This window comes from Botryllus schlosseri, chromosome 13 (assembly GCF_051294905.1).
Source record: "Botryllus schlosseri isolate E-star chromosome 13, Bs_hap1, whole genome shotgun sequence".
Classification (NCBI taxonomy): domain Eukaryota; kingdom Metazoa; phylum Chordata; class Ascidiacea; order Stolidobranchia; family Styelidae; genus Botryllus; species Botryllus schlosseri.
In genome coordinates, this window is record NC_137248.1 from 9,936,894 (window position 1) to 9,959,733 (window position 22,840).

A 22,840-nucleotide genomic window follows, 5' to 3' on the forward strand; every position below is an offset into this window, starting at 1 on the left:
CGTTTAGTCGATTCGGCTTGAAAATGCTTGGACTTCGAATTGATTCGCTTTGGTCATCCTAATCTCGACAGACCAATGCCTTTCATCGCGCCGTCAAAAACACAGATCCTCCAGCCGTCCAAGAGCACCGTAACCAGATCGACGCCAACACTTCTCGGGATATTTTTAATAAATAAAAACACAGTATACAGAGCAACGACCAGTAGATCAAAAAATGGCAGTGAGCCTAGAAAAACAATAAAACAGCGGCACAAAATCATCCAAACGCACATAAACCGACTTCAACACCAAGATACACGTTTCGGCTAGGTGTCGAGCAGCAAAACTGCTATTCGTCTTTCTGTTTATCATCGCCAGCAGTCAATGAGGCAGTTTGTGTTTCGTCTGTAGTAGAGCTGCCAGATTCGCGTGTTGTGCTTTGCACAATCTCGGGTATGGCTGCCGGAGACATTTTCGAGGCTATGTTGTCATCAGCACCAGTCTGCGCGATACAACTGCGCGCATTCACGCTGCCACTACACTCCTCCGAACTGTCGAGAAGTTGCTGCGAGGTCTCGTTGTTCAGAGTGTCTTTGCCACCGGCGTCCTGAAAGGCATAGAAGTCCTGAAATCAGTGGTTCTCAAAACGGTTTGATTCCGAATTGATGAAGGTTCTATGGGTTATACTTTTCAAAGTACTGTCACAAACTAATAGTTCCCATAAACCATATCACATTCATATGTCAGATGTATCATGTTACATTGGCGGAATCGGTTTATAGAACAAGCCACTGCCATTTTTGGTTGATTTTGGATGTGTGACCTAGTGTCACTCGGCCTTAGGTGAAAATCGGTGTTACACGTGGCAGGATTACAGAAAATCTACAATACCATCATTTACCTCATTCTCCGTTCCCGCCAACAACTTCTCTACAATACTCGTGACGTGCTCCGCATGCTCCAGACTCTCCTTCAAGTCCGCCACTTCGTTTCGAAGTTCGGCAATGACTTTGTCTTTTTTCTCATGCTCCTCGTGCAACTGACCAAAAAATTCAAAAGTTACTTCCAGTTTGCGACCAACATCGCGATAAGAAAGGCTTCTTCCTTGACAGGTAGAAATATAGAGAACCGAGAAGTAGCGTATGCAATATTGACGCCTATCACACAAGCCCCTATCCCTTCTGCATCTACTGATCAGGGTTGTGACCAAGTCGCAAGGTTCCGAGCCGCAAGTCAATTTCACTATTATAATTTTGTTAGAATCACGTAGAGTCATTTTCAATCCACCGCCAGGTCCAAGTCAGTAAGCAGACGGTCCAGTCCCAAGTCAAAGTGTCGCGACTCGAGTCCTAGTCATTGTTTTCGTTGATCAGTTTTTAGTTCAAGTCATGTTCGACCCACTTTTTCCAACTCTACTTGGGCGACATTCACATTCATTTTACAATAATTTTGCTCCCTCTCTGCAGTGTCCTAATTTTCAAGCAAAGTACTGATAGACAATATACCAATAATTTGGTAACTTTACTATTCTTTGAAGTTACAATGAGCACCTGTCTTGGCCGTCCTAGTCTCGAGTCATGCGCGATGACTCGAGTATGCGGAGACAATACACAAATTGACTCGAGTACACTATTTTTAGTGTTTGAAAAAATGACTCGAGCAAGTCTAGTCACAAAATGATCTCGACTCCAGTCATTAGAACCCTGGTCCTGATCCTATAGCTTGCGAGATAAGCTTTCATAACAATAAATAATGGAAAATACAAATGTACGAGGACAGCTTTCCAAGTTGCGATTTCACACGTCTCGGACAACGCTTTGAAATTGCGGTAGCCTGGCCTATACCGTACCTTTTTATTCTGTTTCAGAGCCACAGCGAGGCCTTTTCGTCTCTCTTCGGCCAGCAGTTCCCAGTACCTCTCCGTAGGTTGACCGTTGCGAATCATATGGTAGTCTTCGCTGTTCAGCGCATCCTACATTCAAAACGATTAAAGGAAAAGGCATGGTAACAAAACATCCCTACATTAGGCTGCGAAAGTTGTAAGAACTCGAAAAAGGATTCCGGTTGCAAATTTTTCACAGCGGACACACTAGATCCCAGGGACCCAAGTATAGAGCTTCCAGCTGTTGCCCAGATATCAGATGAATCACTTCTCAAATATCTGTGAAAATCTACATACATACTTGGGGTACGTGGAGGGGTTAGATCGGTCTCACTATCATATCACATTATATGTGTAAACTGTACAAATGGTGTAAGAGTCTGGTTGGCTCTGGGGTATGACGACTGAGTGGGTCATTGCAGTGTGTAATTAAAATAGGCTGCGTTATTTTCTGAGCCCGTTACAAATATAGCATCAATTACCTGATAGATTTTACTTTTAGAATTGCCATGAGCAGACGGTTTGCCGCCTGATTTCTTCTTACTTTTAAAATTTTCTTTGTCGCCACTGTGAATTGAATTGAAAAAAATTAGATTTCTAGTAAATATGGACGAGCCATAAATGTGGGCGGGAGTGCACACATTGCACAGTGCAGTAGGTGCCAAAGACCTAGCCAGATTGGTCGGAAGATTGTTATTGTCGGCATTCAAAAAGTAGATCACGTCCTGTCCGAGTGTTACAACCCCCGATGCAGTCAATGCGGAAGGATGTAAAATATTGATTCAAAACTACACCGACAGGGTGCTAAAAGTCTCTAGATGCAACAATTGCACACTAACTATAGGTAATATGACGTTGAAAACTGCATCACTCCATCCTAGACACAGCAAGTTGAAATTAGAAGTGTCCTTGCTTGAAAATTCACAAGAGGGAAGAAGAACTCTGCAACTATAGCCACTTATAAATTCAGGTTGCTAACTGAACCGTCACACAATTGATATAAAATGCAGGCTCACGTACGCTCCTGGTTTTGAGCTGGCAGGCACGGAGAAGAGCGACTCCGTTTTTAAATTCTCTGGCTGAAAAGTGCCGATTGTTTTTCGTTTTGGAACATTGTCGACCGACGACTGTGTGAGACCGAGCTTCTTCGATGCGACATGTTGCTAAAATGAATCAAGATAAATATGCAAGCGATGGCCTAAATAACAAATTAGATAATTTCAATTGACCGTTATCAAGTAACTATAGGTGGGTGAAGTATGAAATGGAATCCGACATTGCGAAAATGGAGACATATCACTACTGCCAACAATTTGCACACGCAATTAAAACAGTCTAATATGGTAGCCTACATAAGATTTGACGTATTCATAAGCGATAGACAATTAAAGGAAAACCAATTTGTCACTGTGTCAGGACCACAATGTTTAATTGATCAATTGATAATTCACATGAAATCATATATACATTATGCCAAATAATTAATCAATTTAATACAGTTCCTCGATCATGTACAGAATAACTGAAGTTTTATAAACTCACTTTTTGATTACTTGTTGGATGTGTCGCGGCTTTACCAATTGTTACAGAAGTATTATCGGTTAGATTTGCAAGGATTCTCGAACTCGATGCCATACTTTCAGATTGTTGAGGTCACCGAGTGACTCGCACTTCGAACTGACGAAAATCGATAGTATCCAACTGAGGAATATAGACAATGTAACTGCAAGAACATAAGTAGAGATGAAATGAGGAATAAAGATTATCGTAATATCATCATCTGGCGACCGAAGCAGTAAATTAAATAAAACTGGTCTCAATCAAACGAAAGCAGCTGCCACAGTGTCACACAGATTCCGAAAAGAGAAATAATGGCGTAATTATCGTTAGGGGATGCTGGTAATGCCGATTTTCAACCGCAATGGCGAATTTAGGGGTTCCAGTGAAAAGTGGCAGTGTCCCGACTGCATGGCGTGGCGTTTTGAACTGCAATTTATGCTTTCGCCTTTTAGGAAACAGAGGGTCATTAGCTTTGATTGAGAATGGTTTCGCACTCACTGAACCCGCAAAAATATATTAATATCTTGGTAAATTAGTATACAACGTCCCTCGATTACAACCTCCCATAATGAAAGAAAGAACATACAAAACATCTGCAGTAGTTCAAGATTTCCCGCAGCTAGCAGGCTTTCGCTGTAGCGAGTCTGAGGTGTGAGACTAACTAACAAACCTGGACTTAGCTTAAAACCCAAACCTGGACTATGATTTTCATAATTAGCCAGTAACCTCTATTTCACTCGCTCAATGCGTAACAACCAAGTGCGTTCTCTTATTCTACACCCGATGTAACAATCTTCGATCTTGATATTTGGCCTGTATTTCTCCTGTATTCTACGTATTCCTTACTATATTTGCCATTCGTATGACGCATTGTCATATATTAATCATCACTAGCATTAGCTGTATTTTTGTTCACTAGATCACCGCGTAGACATTGGAAATCCGCAATAGAGTCAGAAAACTCAAGTTTAGTTTTGCAACATTTCTTGTCATTTGCAACATTTACATAACCCTATCGGATTGTTGCCTGTAAAAAAAAGACGGTCGACGGAGACTGCGCACACGACGCGGCCGACGATCACGATCACGGGTCGATAAATGTAACGTACGAATATGGAATCTGACATTCCAGAGTAAGCTTACTACGCTATCAACAACGAAATAAAGCGCAACATTATCGGTATGAAGATCTGGTGAGCGAGATATATGCAATGTATTTTGCCATAGTGTAACCGTCGATCCCGTCGCCTTCGGGTCAGTACCCTCCACTAAACTACATAAACAATACATTATATGTAAATTTTGCTGCCATTGTGTGTGCCAAGGATTTCTGTTATGTAAATTAAATCATTATTACTGTTGTAATTTACCGCATATCGACTGCTCAACGACTTGTACCCTACCCGGTACATCGGTTGACCGTTTTTATCTCCGAGAAGACAGAAAGTGGCAGTCATTTTAACATTTGCATTGCATCACCCAGCATTTCTGCATCATATTATTTTCGCTAATATTCGCTAAATTCGTATAATTTAAGAATGTCGCACAATCCTTGTTTGTAGCACATGTAGAAATTCAATCGGCAGTTGCTCAAAAAACAGATTATCAGTTATTCCTTATCAGTTGGAATGTTATTGATAGTTTAGCAAGACCATACTATAAGTGCTGGAAACAGTGCTGTGGGAGTAAGTTACATGTAACAGAAGAGCATATTTAAAAAAATATTTGAGTAGTTAAACGTAAAGTTGCATGTGATGTTCCAATTCCACTCTGGGTTCGTGGAACTTAGGTGGTATTCTCATAATGCATTTGTTTATAGTGCAGAGTGCAGACATGGGTGATTACTGCATCAAATCCATATAATTGAGTGCCATTGCGAGTATTTCTGGGTGTGAACTGAAATGCGGCATTATTATTGTATGAAAAATATTATTCACAATTCGGCTACATATTCGCAGATCGCAGACAATACAAACAATTTATATGTGACTGCATCACAAGTAATTGCAAATCATCATTATTGCAAAACTGTTGCGACTTGATACCTGCTTCATGGTTATTATTGTCTTTAATTCAACATTCTACCCTTAAACAGTTTCCTTTACTAGTTATATAGTATGGTGATCTGATCCGTCAAAATTGGTAATTGGAGAAGTAGGCGTGCGGCAATGGACCGAGAGGAAGAGGTGGAAGATATTTCGGAGGAAGATGACCACCAAGAAGGTGAAGATGGTGACACAGACCTTTCAATGGTCCTCGCTCTTCTCATCGGAAGTGGTCAGTTGCGATTAGCCTCCAATCAAAGCTTCCTTAGAAGAGTTGTTCTGGATGAAGAATCGGACGAAGACGATGCTGCAGCAATTGATGAAAACTTACAAGTCCCTGACACCATCCAAGACAGCGCCTTAATGCAGGATGTACTACTCTCCTCTGGTAACATTACACATCCCGGTTCTACTGTTGATCATAGCGTTTCCAGAATGTTGAGAGCCCGCGAAATTGGCTGCTGTGGATGGGGACGGAAAGGCTTCTTAACACCCGGGTTAAAAGCTGTTGTGTGTAACGACAAGTTACCGTTGGAAGTCATGAAGACGTTTGTGCTTCCAGAGAAACTGTTTTGTGGTATATTTTCTGAAGACGGTAATACTTTCCTGTCCGCATGTCAGGACGGATATATCCGTGTATACGACACAAGCTCGTTTGATTTTTCCAAAAAATCTATGCCTTTTAAGAGAATACCTGCGATTGATGTCGGGTGGAGCATTTTGGATGTGGCGTTCAGTCCGGACTCCTATTACGCAGCGTATTCCACATGGTCTAATCACATTCACATTTCTTCTATCTATGACAATGAAGATGAAAATTTATCGTCACACATTGCCTTGGATTTGGAGCCTGGCAACCACAGCTTTGCCGTGTTTTCGTTACAGTTTTCCGGGGACAACAGAGAAATCTTGTGCGGTGCGAATGACGGCGATCTGTATATCTACGACAGAAATCTTGGCAAGAGAACATCCCGTATCAATGCTCATGAAGATGATGTCAATGCGATTCGTTTCGCTGATCCTTCCTCTCAAATATTGTACTCCGGCGGTGATGATGGTCTTATCAATGTCTGGGATCGGAGAATGCTGCACGAAAGTAATTCGCAACGAGTCGGATGTTTTGCGGGTCATCTCGATGGAATAACGTTCATCGATTCGAAGGAAGATTCTCGATATCTGCTTTCGAACAGTAAAGATCAATGCGTTAAGATGTGGGACATGCGTAACTTTTCATCGGCCGAGGCGCAAAACGCTGTCAAAGATGTAGTTTCAAGACAGGCTTGGGATTACAGGTGGCAAGTGCTGCCAAGACGGCAACAGCGTCGTAAAAAGACTGTACCCGGCGATACATCTATAAAAACATATCAAGGGCATGTCGTATCACGAACATTAATACGGGCTCGTTTCTCTCCATTGCACTCCACCGGCCAGAGATACATTTATTGCGGTAGCTCAGACGGGAAGGTGGTGATATATGATATTATTACAGGCGATATAGTGTCTGGCGGCCCGAAGCACCAGGAGTGTGTCAGGGATGTGTCGTGGCATCCTTATGAGCCAATGATTGTTTCGAGCTCTTGGGACAGGTCTCACAAAGTATGGGGACATATTCTATTCGAAGATGATCATGATCAAATCACGGATAGGTCTAGTAGGAAAAGAATTCGTTCAGGAGAAGCTGGTGGTCGCCAGCCTTACAAATACAGCTCCACAACACGGCGCAGCCCAAGACTAGCTGCCCGTGAAAGTAATCGTTGAAACGTTACTGGTTTACCTGTCCGCCGAGTATATGCGCTTGTTTTTAAATTCAGATATCATGCTTTGTATCAGTGGTTGGCAACCTGCAGTCTTATAACTTCTGGACTTTTTGTCAATACTGTAGTGTAAGGAAGTTTGGCACATTAACTGTTGGTAAGTGTCTTCAATTCTAAAATTGATCTTAATTCATTTCGCTATGTTTGACTAATAGATGGGTGTGCTGTTTTTTTAAAAACGACTCAACTACAGCACGAGTTCTTAGGGTACAAAGGTTGCCAACTGATGAAGTGATGATGACTTTTGTAAGCATTACAAAGATTGGTCTTGCTTCTTGGATATCTGAAACTTCGAAATCTAGTTCAATTATGTATTGGACTTTATTTATTGAATATTGTTTGTGGTCGCACTGGACATCTTGGATCTGTGATTAGCTTCATTGGGTTGAGAAAAATGTAATTGTAACACATGTAACAGGTGATAGCAGTCTGCAGTCTGGCAGTGAGACCTTCCCACACCACACTAGCAGATGTTATGTATCTATTTTGTCATTGTGATGCGGTGATTGGTGATGTGATCTTTTGCTTTAAATAATGACCTATGATTGTTCTCTTCAATACTTTTATCATGTTATGCTTGTTGCTTGTCTGTTAAATGATCTGTGAAAATTCTGGATCCACGATGCAAATTAGTCTTCTGGGCCTAGTGGTGTAGCCTTTGTACCAGTAGAAACAGTGCATCTAAGAATGCTACAGAAGGGAATAGGTTATGGAGCTTACATATTAGTATTCCAACATGAATGTTCACATCAGCCATGTCGGTTTTTGACATGGTCAGAAAATGTGTATTGTGCACTGTATAACTGTTCTCCAGGTTTGTAATTCATGACATGAGCTCTATCTACCAACTGTACAATGTGCAGCCGTATATTTGTGTAAAACTGTTGCTTTACTTGCTTTTGATGAATGCTACCCCTGACCACATGTACAGAAGCAGAAACTATAGATAACTAACCTAGACGCAGGTTAGTCATCTATACAGAAAAATACTTGGTAAGAGTCAATTACTGTTGACCACCCATGTCTAGCTGCCTGGTTGGAATCGCTGGCCTTTTTGCCTGATATATCAGGTGAGCAGCCATGATTTTCCAAGTTGAAGTAATTTAATAAATAATAATTAAAAAATAAAACATAGTGTGAGCACAGGACACCGATTCCATACAGGTCTAGCTGAAGGTATGTGAAACAGCCCGTAGATGCTATACACCACTGTTATAATGCACGTAAGTCGCACTGAACAATCCTTCCTTCAATATAATGGGTAAAATGTTTTTATAAAGTCAATCAATCCCTATGAACAAAGTGAGGTGACTTCCGTATACGAAATACGGTATCAGTTGTGGACAGGACTACATCAGGTAAGCTACAGGCCTATATGGACAGGGTTACCATACGTCCTCCTTGGAAATTCGTCATCCTTTACAGCTTATAAAGCCAAGATATTGAAGAGATTCGAGTTAAAATAAGAATGAATGAATGATGCTGAATAGGAAATTCGTGGTTCGGACGTAGGTGACGACCATTTTTTTACAAGACAGCAAGTTCAAGCAAAAAGTGTGTAAATTGGGAGTCGAACAAATGTGATGACCTTATTTTAATCTATCTTTCTGGGTTTTTCATATTGTAAGTCTGAAAATTTTGAAAAAGTGTCCTCCATTGCCGATTTCAAAATATGGTTACCCCATATATGCAGCAATGTCATGTTTCAATTTTACTTGTTTGGTTTACTTCAGTTCTGACTGGAGTCATTTTCAACTCACACGTCAGGGTCGAGTCACACGGAACTCGAGTCCAAGTCGGTGTACCGTACGAAGTACATGGCCATTAGGGTCAGCTTCGAAGCTGACTCTTCAATCCGTTTTGCAGAGTCGCTTGGAGACGACTTGAGCAATGAGCATTACCGGTATACTTGAAAACGAATCCATACTACCGCTACATACCAACATATTATGTTCATATTTCATGAAACCGGCACGTATTTCAACTGGGTGAAAATGAAAGCTCTATCAGCAGTTCAGCGTTACAACTAATGAAGCGAGTATAGCCAACAATATAACTTCGGGCATTCTAGAACTGCGCGAAAGAATTTCTAGAAAGGAAATATCAACTGTTGCAGCATATTCCAGAGCTGAATCCCAAAGTGCTGTGTATCATTCGAGCAACGACAAACATTACCATGTAAACTCGATCGCATTTACAGCACTTCAGCAAGCTGTCTCATGACGTAACTCCAAGACGACTTGGCCATGTAACTAGGCTTATCAACTATTTTGAAGAAAATGACTCGAGTCATTACAACCGTGGCTATGCATTGATTTTAAATTCTGCTCTATTCTGTTTGCTAGCCTATGCAGCAACAATAACGTCTGAACTCGCTGCGGCTGCACATGCTAACCAAGTTTTCTTTTGCAACCTGGTATACTGGATATAGACAGAAAAATTTATTGGAGCGCGTGGCAAAACATTACAAATGGCGATAAGTGACAATCGGTTTCTTAGGGTAGAGTTTTACATCAGAGCGTACAGATGCAATACACATAACATCATTCGTGTACTGGATATGATGCAAAAAGAATAAACCCGAGATAAACGAAAGGTACTGATATTTAGATTTCATCAAGTACTCCAGAACGTCCTTCACAGGTTCATGACGAAACGGAACCTGTGATTGGGGCATTGGTGGGATTGTTTTGTTCAATAGTGCTCGCAGCAGTCTCATAACGCTGAATTCTCCCGAACTTTAATATCCCGAAGCAAATATGAGTCGATTGGATATGAAATCCAGTTGTATCCTGCCGACAACGACGTATAGACAGCAGATTCCTGCACGGCAAATGTTTGAGCTCCAACAGCAACTTTTTCCAGTACCAGCACACGACCGCGACGACCTTAGCGAAGGGCCCTGTGGATATAAAGCTGTATCAGCTGTATCAGCTGTATCAGCTGTATCAGCTGTATCAGCTGTATCAGCTGTATCAGCTGTATCAGCTGTATCAGCTGTATCACCCTGTGGATATAAAGCTGTATCAGCTGTATCAGCTGTATCAGCTGTGTCAGCTGTATCAGCTGTATCAGCTGTATCACCCTGTGGATATAAAGCTGTATCAGCTGTATCAGCTGTATCACCCTGTGGATATAAAGCTGTATCAGCTGTATCACCCTGTGGATATAAAGCTGTATCAGCTGTATCACCCTGTATCAGCTGTATCACGTCTATACTATGTCTGGGATGCGCGAAATAGTCTAGTAGTCTATCACACATTTAGTGAATCAGCTCTTCTTGCGTAAACGCGCGAAGCAAAAGAAATTTATATATTTCATGATTGAGTCGGTCAATATATGATCGCGAATTGCATATAGATTGCTATCAATTTTTTCCTCTCTCTACTCACGTAATCTGATTTACGCTACCGACCGGTAGAGCTGAGTGAGTGTGTTTGAAAAGGTATAAGGACCCCTCGTATAATAATTAATTAAACATCTCCGGGTTTATACCCGTTGGCAGGAACGAAAAAGCACTTCGTCAGGCTCCCCAAAAAAACTTGAGTCTTGGGCTCCTAGGGTCATAAACAGAGGTGATCATGATCAGCAACGAAGTACTTCTACTTTTTCGAAGTACTCAAGTAGTTTTCCTCTACTTCTGGCACTTACTCAAGTAGATCTGATTTTCTCTACTTCTACTTCGTAATATTTTGTGATTTACTTACTTATTTTTCGCTATTTTCAGTTTGTCAAGTAGAAGTAGTTCAATCCTCCAAGCAGGAAGATAGCCTGAGCAATTTCGGGCTGTTTCACGGAGTATCAACATTTAATTTTCATAAAAGTTGAGTAAAGCCCAGAATTTTCGTCGCGCTTCGCGCGCAGTGTGTCAGGATTGTCCAGCCACGAGTCCATCGCACCAGAATAGCCTATGCATCGTGTAGTCATTATTTAAAACCTGCGTTACCATTCATGAAAATAAGTTATAATCAAGCTTGTTGGCACGTAGGCCTATACCGTGATGTATGGAATGTGCACTGTGCAGTGATGTATTCATATACTAATAATTGATAGACAAAGTTCCCAGACGAGGAGCTCTCTTCATGACATACCAATCGAATTACCGCCCCCTCCTTCTGGTGCACTAGTATCATAATATTGTCGTCATGGCGTAAGTCCAGGGCCGTAACGGCACTTCTTCACCCCCCCAACAAAGTTGGCCTTGGGCCTCTCATAGGGTGATATACCGAACTTCTGGGGGGCTTCGCCGGTAATTGAATATATATTGTTATCAATTTTTATCCTCTCTCTACCCACGTAATCAGATTTATCGGTAGAGCTGAGTGAGGTGTGTTTGAAATGGTAGGACCCTTCAATAATAATTAAACATCTTCGGGCGTATACCCGCGTTCGCAGGAACGAAGCAGCACTTGGCCAGGCCCCCAATAAAACTAGGGTCTTGGGCTCCCATAGAGTGATAAAAACGACCCCACCCCATCACGTTGTTCGCATTTGTCACGAAATAATTAGGGCAACAGTTTAGCGCGAAGCGCGAAAATTTTCGATAATTCATGATAAAATCGGTCAATAATATCGGGAATTGCATATATATTGCTATCAATTTCTTGTCCTCTATGTTCAGTTGTTCACGTTATCAGATTTACCAGTAGAGCTGAATGAGGTGGCTTGGAAACTGTAGGGCCCGTAAATGATAATTGAACATATTCGGGCGGGCGGACCCGTTCGTATGACTTCGTTTCATGATGTCCTTTCGTGACCTCGTGTCTGCTATATCAAAATATATAGAATCGCCCAAACGTAGGCTACTAAAGTAAAAGACGCACACGATTTCAAATTGGTATATCTTCACTGGCATATAATTTTTCCCTGTGGAATGGTATTTGTCTTCTGAGGTACAGATTGCCAAGGCAGGAACATTCAGCGCCAGTCATTTAGGCGCCTATGGACAATTCAACCTATAGCTATGTATTTCGCATATACACCGAAGTTTTCGGTCAGCGTAAGAGGGCAGTCCTTTTTGGCCCAGGTTTTCTCGCTGCCGATCGTTCTGGTACACTTCTTGGAGTCGCGTCCTAAAACTTTAAATGTCTCGCCGATATGTCCATTTCGATAAAGTTTGCGTATTTTGTCTTGGGGTAGAGTACCAAATCATTAAGAAACTTGGCAACTTGAAATCGCGCCCAGCGCGAAAAATTTTTGAAAAAGTTGCATAAATTTTCAAAAAATACTTTATAATTTATGCTAATTCGCGAAATAATTTTGGGCCGCCTTCGAGCTCGCCCCCCCCCCCAATTGGGGGGTTTGAGGTGAGGCAGTTACGGTCCTGCGTAAGTCCTACATTATGTTAATTAGATAACACTAGACTAGACGCGTCTAGACTATATGAGCCTCCAGATACTACACCTCTACCTAATACACTCCTGCAGTCACAGACGTCCAGGCCCACGTAGGCCCACGAGTGCATACACGGCTCTTTGCCCTCTTGTTTCAAGAAATCGAAAGTGTCATCGGAGGACGCCCAAGTGTGCTCTTTTTCGTACCTCAAAATATGGTAACCCTAGGCTAGACACCAACGAATATTTATTCGCAACAGAGTTTCTCGCAAGCAGAGCTTTTAACACAAAGTAACGAAATTTCATTTGATCCCGGCCAAGATGTCAGAATATCTGTGTCACGCTGGTAGGCTACACTAGAAACCATGAATTGTCATTACATTCATTGTGATGAATGCTGCCAATGGAGAATGGACACACTCTGCCTTTCTCCACGTCGTCGGGGGTTCTCAACTTGCCTGATATAACGGGCCGCAGATCTATATTAATATGTATCAGTGTTGGGTAAGTCACTACCTTCGAGTCACGAGTCATTTCGCATTTTGACTCGAGTCAAGTCAAGTCAATCGATTTTCGAAGGTGACTCGAGTCAAGTCAAGTCACTCGATTTTTGGAGGTGACTCGAGTCAAGTCGAGTCAAGTCAAGTCAAGTCAAGTCACGAGTCAAGTCACAATTCAAGTCAAGTTGCTTTTTCGAAGTACGAGGTATGATTACGTCATTGCATTTTGCTGCCTGTCTGCAATACAGATTGAGTGGTCATTGATTCTGAACCGATGAACGAACATTTTGCTATCAAATTATACTTTACTATAATCTAGTTTACGACAAAGTAAACTGTAAGCTTCGATCATTTCGTTTGCGGTCAATTTATTTGTGAGAGAACAATGGAGGCTCAGTAAATCGCACGATCATTGAATCATTGGTCGCTCACACGGGTCATACCAGCGTTTCGCGAACAATCCAAACATATGCAAGATACAGTTGACCATTTGTATCCACACCGATAACCGATATGCACATGCGCAGATCGTGTGTATGTGTATCGAGTCGGTGTATATGCCGCAAAAGCATCAAGGACAAAAATAAACTACGTCCTTTCCTTTTTTTATCTATCCATTATATGTTGTCTGTAAAAGCTGTAAAGGAGGACGGATTGCCTAATAGGGGGACAATTAGGCGTTCTCGGAGGATCCCTGGTCCAAAGGATCCGTGGAGCTGATATCTGCGCACCATAAGAGGCCGGGTTTGGTCAGAGAGACAGACGGAGTCTTTATTTCTTCATCCAACTGAAATACAAACAAACAGACGGCAATAATGGTGGTAGGGTATTCGGTACCAGATAGGGAAATCCACAGGGTGATACAGCTGATACAGCTTTATATCCACAGGGTGATACAGCTGATACAGCTGATACAGCTTTATATCCACAGGGTGATACAGCTGATACAGCTTTATATCCACAGGGTGATACAGCTGATACAGCTGATACAGCTTTATATCCACAGGGTGATACAGCTGATACAGCTGATACAGCTGATACAGCTGATACAGCTGATACAGCTTTATATCCACAGGGCCTTAGCGAAGCGATGCTATCAGACAAAATAACGTTTGGGTCGTTTGCCGCCAGGTGGCTATGGCTATTTACCATTGAGACGTTTTGAATAGAGTTACCACCATATATAAAATTAATCCCTGAACGCTAGGTAAATCAGGGTTTTAACCAAGTCACAAAGCTACGAGTCACAAGTCAATCTCACTTTTATAGTTTTGACTCGAGTCAAGTCGAGTCATTTTCAATTCACCACTAAGGGCGGAGCTCAATTTCTCTGCTGAGTAGCGATTCTCTACTCAGCAACGATTTCGTAACTCAAGTCGTAACGTAAGTCGAGTCCGAGTCATCGAGCAGATGTTCGAGTCCGAGTCATGGTATTATGACTCGAGTCAGTGTTGCTGACTGCTCTGTTTCCAGTTAAAGTCTTGCTAAACCCACTTTTATAACTCTGTTTGGTGATATCGAATGATTCGCATTTATAATATACTAAGTATCCTCACCTTTAACAGTTTCTGGTCGCATTTTCAAGTACCAGTACCAATAGTCGAAATGCCAATAGGGTGGTTACTTGACTGTGCTTCGAAATTACAATGAAATGTCGGTCTTGGCCGTCTGAGTCTCGAGTCATATGACTTGGTTCAAGACATGGGCGATGACTCGAGTCCAAGTCGAGTCATAGCACAGATTGACTCGAGTCATCAGTAAATCGTGACTCGAGTCATTACAGCCCTGAGGTAAATGCTGGTGTTAGAACCTGAACTCGCCATGATGCTTCGTCATCTATATCATAGGGGTCTCTTCCTTACCCGCATAGCATGGATATCTGTCCTTGTCGGCCAACAGCTCGATCTCCATGGTAGAACAGTCAAAATCAATTGATTAATATAGTACGGTTAAATAAAGGAACAGCATGTAGTCAGGCGCCTGAAAATACAACGAAAACGCCTATCGTTGCTTCTTCGACAATCCTCCTCCCGTTTAGTAAGAATTTAATCAACAATGTTCCTCGTCGATGGGGTCAAGCGGTTATAGTTGAGTCGGTTATCGTTGAATCATATATTATCAGTCAGATAATATTATCGTATCTGGTTAGTAGTCTGCGGGGCCGTTTTGATTATCAGTAGAGCCCGAGCAATATTGGATTTTTGGGCCGATACCGAAAAAAACGACATCTAACACCACCAATATGTTCAGTCGATATTCATCAGGTGGAATCAATGATATATCATTGGGTGGAATCTACCTCAAAAGGCGCATTTTCAAAATTTCAGAGCAAATATTTCAACAGCTTTACGTAGCCATTGCCTTCCTCGATCATGAAATAAATTAGAAAGGCTGCACCTGGACACCTTAAAAGTGTAAGCTATATGAGATACAATGATATTCCCCGTCTAGCGGTCAAGGATTATAGTTTTCTGCCTTCCTAGTTCCTACCACCATGCTGTGACGTCACGAAAATTGCCGAAATCTTTTTCCACCTCCAATGGCCGATACCGATATTATTTCAATGTATGATATCGAATCGATATTACCGGCGAACCGATAGTCGGTCGGACTCTAGTTATCAGTGTCAAGACAAATATTCGCATATGATCAATCTTGTTACTCGCTGTAATCCATTAGGTTATACTGAATGAGATATGCACAAGAGAAGAAGTTCATTCAAGGCAGTGATCACCTTTCTACATCTGGAGCTCAGTGGATAAAACGTCGCCCTGTTTTGGGTCAAGGGTCATTAGTGAGATCAAATCGCCTTTTAGTTCAGTGCCAAGATTTCGTTCAATTATGTACGTTCTGTCGTTGCTCTTTGTTATATAGTTTAGAAAGAGCTACCACACCGGTATTCGATTATTCGTGGAGCTGACAGGAACTTGCGGGACTTTGTCGATCCAACTACTGCCGAGTAAAGTTACGTCACTTTTTATTTCTTTATTGTTAAGCTTATTCAGATTCCAATTCGGCCGCCAATTCCCCGCGTTTTATGGACGTAGTTCACTTGAGAGGCTCTTCCTCAGAAGTCAACTATAACAATAAGTGAAATTTTGAATGGGGTACTATTTTGGTAGCTACAACTCGCCAAGAAGTACTCCACCTGACCTGACCACTCATTAGGCTATACAATGCTTAACTTTGCATTTACTGCATATAGCACTGATAGCAGATATATATAGCAGTGCTTCCTAATTCCTTAGACATTCGGCCAATGCGCACTGGTGGATGGTGGGGTTAGCTTTAGAGCCTTGAGGATAACCATTGGGCCTTGAATGAAGGTGTGGCTATTGGTCGGGGTCTCGGCCACCTTATCTCACCCCCAGATTCAAGCGATGAACATTGACCATATTGACGCAATACCATGGAAATCGGTGTGAAATACCGTAGTATAATCAATGGTCATATGGAGTATACTTGTATATCTATTGTGCGTGTATCGAACAAGTGCCAATTGTTGATTAGCTCTGCCCAATTTGTTGTAAACCCATAGGCTTTATATAGTTGAATCTTCCATGTTTCTTGTAAAGTGTTTTAAATTTACCTCCCAATATTCCCATCAGGTTGTATGACCGTATTCCGCCCAAGAAGCTCTATTCCACCAAAGTCCATCATGATATTAATTAAAGATTTTCTACCTCAATTCTTTCTAAACTCATTTCGTTGTCACTTTGCTGGCCTCCTTAATTATTTTAGACAAGTTTTCCGATGCATGCTCTACTCCGCTTTAGGCTTATTCAGATGTTCTGGCTTGTATGGTGGTAATCTGCTTGAAAAGCTATATTCCGCCAGGATTTCAAATTTTCAATTGGTCATATTCAGCCTATAATTTTTCTCCGGCTTGTATGGTTGAATAATCTTCTATCTGTGTTTTAGAATTTTTTGTGATCTGTTTTCTGGTGATTTGGATTTCTATCTTATGTTACTATTCTGCTATTCCATTGTGCTACCGTGCTTTGAAGTTTTCCATGTTAAAGAGCCCTGTATATTCCGTTCTTCCAGTCCCTTTTCCGCAAAGTTTCACTTTGAAGTGTGATACTGATCACTGGATGAAATTTACAAGTCATTTAGGCCTCGTGATAAAAGATTGTGGTGTGGTGTGCTCGCCTGTCACTTGTTTCGAAAGCCGTGATACCAGCGCTATAACATAATAAAAGCGATTCGTTTTGGATGTCTTATATTGTCATCATGTGCGGGAGTAGAAGGCCTGTTGTCGGATAGCTTGAATTGCATTCATAGAGTAAAACATGATCTATCATTCTATATTTTGCAGTCGACAGTCATATATTATAACACAGTTATATCATGGCGCCTGTAAACGACGATGACCGCACCTTGTGGGTGGGGAATTTGGATAGCCAAGTCACCGAGGAGATTCTCTGGGAATTATTTTTGCAAGCGGGCCCGTTAGAGTCGGTGAAAATACCGAAAGATCACAAAACCGGCAAATTGAAAAACTTTGCCTTTGTGGTATTCCGGCATCAGGTGTCTGTCGGCTATGTGATAGACTTGATGGACCAAATAAGATTGTACGATTCACCGTTGAGGTTATCTCGGAAGAATAAGCCCGCCGGCGATAACGCCGCAAATGTAAACGAACATAATCCGATGCAGCACCAAAATGCAGGCATGGACCAATTCAGGACTGACTCTCCTATACCGCCACCCCACCATCCTCTGATGCATATGATGCCAGCATTTAATGGGATGATGCCACATCACATGATGATGCCGCATTGTCCAGAGGATCCGCGTCCGCCTCTACCGCCCCACTGGGAAGAAAATCAACACCCGCGCCATCCAGGATGGCAACAGCATCAAATGCGCAGAAGTTATTCAACCCCGCATCGTTTGCATGAGGAAAGTCACAGGCATGATCCGTACAGGCGTAGCCGCCACCGGAGATAGATAGATAGCTGTCGATGCTCATTATTGGGGATTCACTGCGACATTCCGACTTTTAGCAAAGTTTTCTGCGTTATAACGTATAGCTATGTTGTTTTTAAGATTATGAGACAGCATGAAGTTTTTTGGCTAGTATTCACATTGTCTCATGGTTGAAAATTTGTGACTGCATAGTGATTTATCTGGTGACACGCATTCACGCTGAGCATTCAACTATGCACAACCGCACATGGTATTGTCATACCTCTTTTCTTGTTCTTTGTGTTGCTTTTCTGCGTTCTGCCTATTATAGCTAATTGGTGCTATTACTCTGACAATTTATTGTTGTCAAGTATAGAGATTGACGCAATCATGATCACACATTTTTGCAGCTAGTGTGTAGAATTCACCGTAAACCTGAGATGAAACACTCTCCAAGCATTTTGACTAGTTCTGGCTGTGTTTTAGCGCTATAGAGGTTGTTGCTGATTTTACACTGTTACCTCCCTGTAATTGAACTGACTTTTAGCCCATGAAGGGTATTGAATTATGATAATGAAAGCGAAGATAGGCTACGTGATGGGGTACAATCTCGTAGTCACCCATTCCCTGTCATTTTCACATCTTGTTTGCAGTTGATGATTTGTAGTGGCAGAAATATTGAATTCTAATATAATATTCTCATCAGCCCGTCTAATTCTATAGACCAATATCAGAAAAACTATTGTAACGTGATTGTTATGACTCGGTTTATATGGTTTAAAACATAATTCTTGGTACAAATATACTGATAAGTCCGTTTTCCAGCCATATCTGTGTATGCAGATATCTGCTATTAGAAGACGTGCGTTATATAATCACCTATTAAGATGAATTATTTTCATTAATTCAATTATTAGCACAGAAAAATATATAATTTCTAGATGTCAGCTAATATTTACTCACAGCTGGTAGAAAAAATTGAACGTGTAGGCCAATTGCGGAATGGTCTGATTGGTTTCAAGTTGACCGCCTTCCAGAGCCAACTCGTACAATCTCAATTCACTATCGTCTAAGGAATCGCAAGTGTTTGGAATTCAATTGAAATGTACTGCAATAATAATAGATGTTAATTCACAATTGAATTCTGAATTGTCCAAAATAGTGATGTAAAATATAAGCAATGCCCATGCCAAAACTACGGCCTTAAAGTCGTCTGAGGATATTGACTACTCCATATACATTTCAGAAAACATTATTTACACAATTAACTTAGTCTACGGATCATGCAAACTTTGGAAGAGGGTGATAGTGGCAGTGGATCCCAAAATGTTGGTGGGGACATCATGAATTCTCCAACAAGGACGCTGGACATGCGTGAGCATTACTCGTCTGAACTTTCGCCATATGCCCGGCAACAGATGCAATACAACAGCAAATACGTGGAAGATGTGAATTCGAGAATGCAGATGCCATCGAAATTAACCGTGGCTTATCAAGACCACGATGCATTACAGACAGAAGCAACCCATGATACTTCTTACAGCATGGAAGTCCCTGAGAGAATTGTAGTGGCAGGTATTATATTTTGGTCGTGATTGCTTTTTCAGCATTGTATCACCACTCTTGCAACCTTTGTGTAGTCGGTGATGGTGGTGTACACTATTCGGGCCCAACAGACGTATCTGCATCATCCTTTAATCAGGATTTGCAAATGGAGAGCCATATGGAGCCCGTCTCCTTGCTAACTCCTCCAAGAAAGTTGACGCTTGCCGAACGAAATTTGGATGCCCTTGATGTAAGTACACTCTTCGCCTTTATAACTGATCGATTTGTAATCAATCTTTTTATCAGAAGTTGAGTTGAGTAGCATTAAGCCAGAAGTTTACCGTGCATAAAGTGAAACAAATGTTCTATATGTATTTAGCTTCAACTTGCAAATCTTGGATAATAGAATCCAACTTCAGCACACACTTTGTCTTGTGAACACTTGGCTATACTGAGAAGGTAATAACATGAACCTGTTGAACTGCCTAATTGTACTGCCCCATTCTGTAACGCAAACACATGCATTGGATTGTACGCAGAAATTTGTGTTCTTCAGTTTTTGTTTCTTGTTTCTGCTGCATCCGTACAATGCCATCTATTTTTAGGTACAAGATCACCAGGAAAAGAAAAGTTTAAGAAGGTACTAGGATCATGAACACAATACTCAACCCAGATTGCAGAATGCTAACAAGTATTTTAATTTCATGGAGAATTTCTGTCCCATTCTTTTTCCATTGCAAAATTTCTGGTAACAACTAATCGACTTGCATCACCCCACGAAAGGTGGCCTTCTATTCACCTTGTCCATCTCTGCTTATTACATTGAATCATTACCTGTGTGTATTATGTTTTAGTTCATCTAACAATCAGCAAGAGGATTCGTCGCATTCAGATGAGCAAGATGTAACGTTACTTCAAAGCCATGTCAGTTTGTGGATAATGTTTGTATGTGAATTGCATGTTCATCATGTTTTACTTCATAGATTTTTAAGCTGCATCGAAGAATCACCGCCATCGAAAAAGAGCAACTGAAGCGTTCCAATCGGGAAAAGTATATGTACGTGGCTACCGCCATACTACTGTTTGTAAATAGTTGGCTTTTGTACACTTCGAGAAGGACCTGATGTGCGAAAACCAATTTACTATCAAGCAATCATCGAGTGTTCTTAGAATTCCGGTCGACTGTGAAGAGCGAAATGTTCTACAAAATAACTGTGTACTGCTGCCATGATATTGAATGTGTGTCGGAGACCCGGTGTAACTGACCAATTGACCAGACCATCGACTGATTTCGGTGTGCCACACAATACTTTTTATTCAAGATTTTGTGATATCAAAAATCATATTTGCTTTGTCATGTTGGTTGCATTTCCAACGTAATATACAATATCATAGTGATGCCTACTATTGTTAGTCTACACCAGGGGTGTCAAACTCGACTTGCATCGCGGGCCCGATTCAAACCTTCAGATATCTCGCGGGCCGCACCAGTCAAATGATTCCAAAATTTTACCTCAAAATCCATGCCCTTTTCATTTGAATTCTTTAACATTGAGCCTTTATAACTAGCTACGCCAGTATTTGCAAACAATATAATTGGCAATAATACGATGACTTGCCAGTTGAATACAGTTATGAACCGCTAAAACAGTGGCTATGGCAATGACTTAAGTTGTTATATTTCTATGTCCCATTTGTTTTAGTGGTATACTTGCGTCAACCCTGCGTATGCGTTGTGAAGAATACACGAGATTTAATTGTAAACGCAGGCGTTGTAATTTGCTTTATTATTATTAAATCGCGATCTAGGGACCAGGGACCTTTTGAGTTGTAAATGATGCAGTAGTGCGATCACTGATACTTGAATAATATTTCCATGTAACTCTTATATTCTTCAGGTAACCAGCATATAGCGGTTTTGGGTCTATTTTCCATAAGACTCTAAACTCTGCATGCACTTTTTTGCTTTCTCGGAATTGGATGCCAATGTTAGCGACTTGTTCCTAATGGTGACTAGAGGGAGACCACAAACATCACTTCCGGGCGGTTATAATGTCACCAATGAACGTAATCTGCAATTCTTACTAAAAATCCCAACATTGCTTAGTAGTGTGCTCGAATATACACTCATTTTTCAATCTACTCATAATTTCTTACCGGGCCGGATGAAATCGTCGGGCAGGCCGTATGTTTGACACCCCTGGTCTACACTATTTCCTGGTTTTGTGTCCTGCACTGAGATTTAGCTGAATCAAAATACATTTAAAAAATGTGTGCAATGCCAAACAGTGTAATGGAAGAAAAAATGACGTGGATGGTCCTATTTATGCCAGTTGACTAATTAATTGACAAACTGATTTCTTACGAGAATTATTGAGCTTTATAATGCAGGTCAATCACATAAGTTTTTGTGACACTAAATGTGAGATCTTTACCTAGATTTTGTTTGTTTGTAGCTTTGAGCTTAAATCCTGTCACTGAATTACATATATTTTTCAAGTCGACCTACCGCTTCACACATTTCCCAAGTACTGTTGTCTGCATTACTTTCCTACTTTTTATCAGTGTTGGGATGACTCGAGTCATGACTTGACTCGAGTCAGACTCGAGTCACCTTTTTCGCATGACTTGACTTGACTCGAGTCACTTTGCAAAAATGACTTGACTTGACTTGACTCGACGCTTCAGAAATGCAGATTGACTCGTGACTCGAAGCAAAATTTACGAGTCAATTTCAAGTCATCAAGTAATCGATGTCGACTAAATCGCCGTATCTTGTATAAGTTTGGATTTTTATCCGATCACTCAATGATTGTGCCTTTTACCGAGCCTCCATTGTTACATCACCAATGAATAGATCGTTAACGCAGTGATCGGAGCTTATAGCTTACGTTGTCGTAAACTTGCTCACCTCAACCAACCCTCTTGTGTGCTTTAAATCGAACGGATATCGTCCATACGTTTGTAATGGTAGGTATGCCATAAATATATATGTGGGTAGGGTACTATTGCTCCATATCATTTTTTGAACTTTCTGATGTTTCATATGTTATCCTATATTTTGGCCGATAATTATAGATCAGCGGTGGGCAGAGCGGCTTCACGTGCGAGTCGCATATCAAAAATCGTTGCCTTAAAAGAGTCACAACCCAAAAATTGATAGGTATATACTAATTTATTCCGTCACGAGGAAATGTAGGGTATCGAATGAAGTATATTATTGAGTGGTATAATACGATGCGTCTCCGCCTTGGCGGAAGGTGTTTGCAAT

The 22,840-nt window shown here is 41.2% G+C and overlaps 4 protein-coding genes across 5 annotated transcripts; 3 read left to right on the top strand and 1 right to left on the bottom strand.

Annotated features, from left to right (window-relative positions):
- Nucleotides 1–151: 151 nt before the first annotated feature.
- LOC145453995 (uncharacterized) lies at nucleotides 152–3,620 on the bottom strand. The gene is made up of 6 exons (XM_080331973.1): nucleotides 3,404–3,620; nucleotides 2,882–3,024; nucleotides 2,344–2,428; nucleotides 1,829–1,951; nucleotides 881–1,018; nucleotides 152–586 (listed from the first exon to the last, which is right to left on the bottom strand). The coding sequence occupies exons 1-6, from the start codon at nucleotides 3,494–3,496 to the stop codon at nucleotides 329–331; spliced, it is 840 nt and encodes a 279-aa protein (XP_080188099.1). The 5' UTR covers nucleotides 3,497–3,620; the 3' UTR covers nucleotides 152–328.
- Nucleotides 3,621–5,489: 1,869 nt separating this feature from the next.
- LOC145453921 (DDB1- and CUL4-associated factor 11-like) lies at nucleotides 5,490–7,909 on the top strand. Its single transcript, XM_080331886.1, has one exon. The coding sequence runs from the start codon at nucleotides 5,590–5,592 to the stop codon at nucleotides 7,222–7,224; it is 1,635 nt and encodes a 544-aa protein (XP_080188012.1). The 5' UTR covers nucleotides 5,490–5,589; the 3' UTR covers nucleotides 7,225–7,909.
- Nucleotides 7,910–15,926: 8,017 nt separating this feature from the next.
- On the top strand, nucleotides 15,927–19,274 carry LOC145453742 (splicing regulator RBM11-like). The gene has a single exon (XM_080331725.1). It carries the CDS (start codon nucleotides 17,464–17,466, stop codon nucleotides 18,064–18,066), a length of 603 nt encoding a protein of 200 aa, XP_080187851.1. The 5' UTR covers nucleotides 15,927–17,463; the 3' UTR covers nucleotides 18,067–19,274.
- A 33-nt stretch (nucleotides 19,275–19,307) lies between these two features.
- On the top strand, nucleotides 19,308–22,073 carry LOC145453740 (mitochondrial fission factor-like). 2 transcript variants are annotated; one of them, XM_080331724.1, is made up of 6 exons: nucleotides 19,308–19,599; nucleotides 19,665–19,819; nucleotides 20,175–20,209; nucleotides 20,424–20,493; nucleotides 20,553–20,734; nucleotides 20,874–22,073. In XM_080331724.1, exons 1-5 carry the CDS (start codon nucleotides 19,308–19,310, stop codon nucleotides 20,691–20,693), a joined length of 693 nt encoding a protein of 230 aa, XP_080187850.1. In that variant the 3' UTR covers nucleotides 20,694–20,734; nucleotides 20,874–22,073. The 2 variants fall into 2 exon arrangements, with proteins under 2 accessions (XP_080187850.1, XP_080187849.1); XM_080331723.1 differs by having other exon boundaries at nucleotides 20,553–22,073.
- Nucleotides 22,074–22,840: the final 767 nt, after the last annotated feature.

Coding starts and splice junctions, on each gene's coding strand:
- LOC145453995 (XM_080331973.1), bottom strand. CDS start 3,496: ATGGCATCGAGTTCGAGAATCCTTGCAAATCTAACCGATAATACTTCT. Junction 3,025..3,403: donor ATCCAACAAGTAATCAAAAA/GTGAGTTTATAA, acceptor GATTCATTTTAG/CAACATGTCGCATCGAAGAA. Junction 587..880: donor TGGCGGGAACGGAGAATGAG/GTAAATGATGGT, acceptor TATGCCTTTCAG/GACGCCGGTGGCAAAGACAC.
- LOC145453921 (XM_080331886.1), top strand. CDS start 5,590: ATGGACCGAGAGGAAGAGGTGGAAGATATTTCGGAGGAAGATGACCAC.
- LOC145453742 (XM_080331725.1), top strand. CDS start 17,464: ATGGCGCCTGTAAACGACGATGACCGCACCTTGTGGGTGGGGAATTTG.
- LOC145453740 (XM_080331723.1), top strand. CDS start 19,308: ATGCAAACTTTGGAAGAGGGTGATAGTGGCAGTGGATCCCAAAATGTT. Junction 19,600..19,664: donor TGAGAGAATTGTAGTGGCAG/GTATTATATTTT, acceptor ACCTTTGTGTAG/TCGGTGATGGTGGTGTACAC. Junction 19,820..20,174: donor GAAATTTGGATGCCCTTGAT/GTAAGTACACTC, acceptor ATCTATTTTTAG/GTACAAGATCACCAGGAAAA.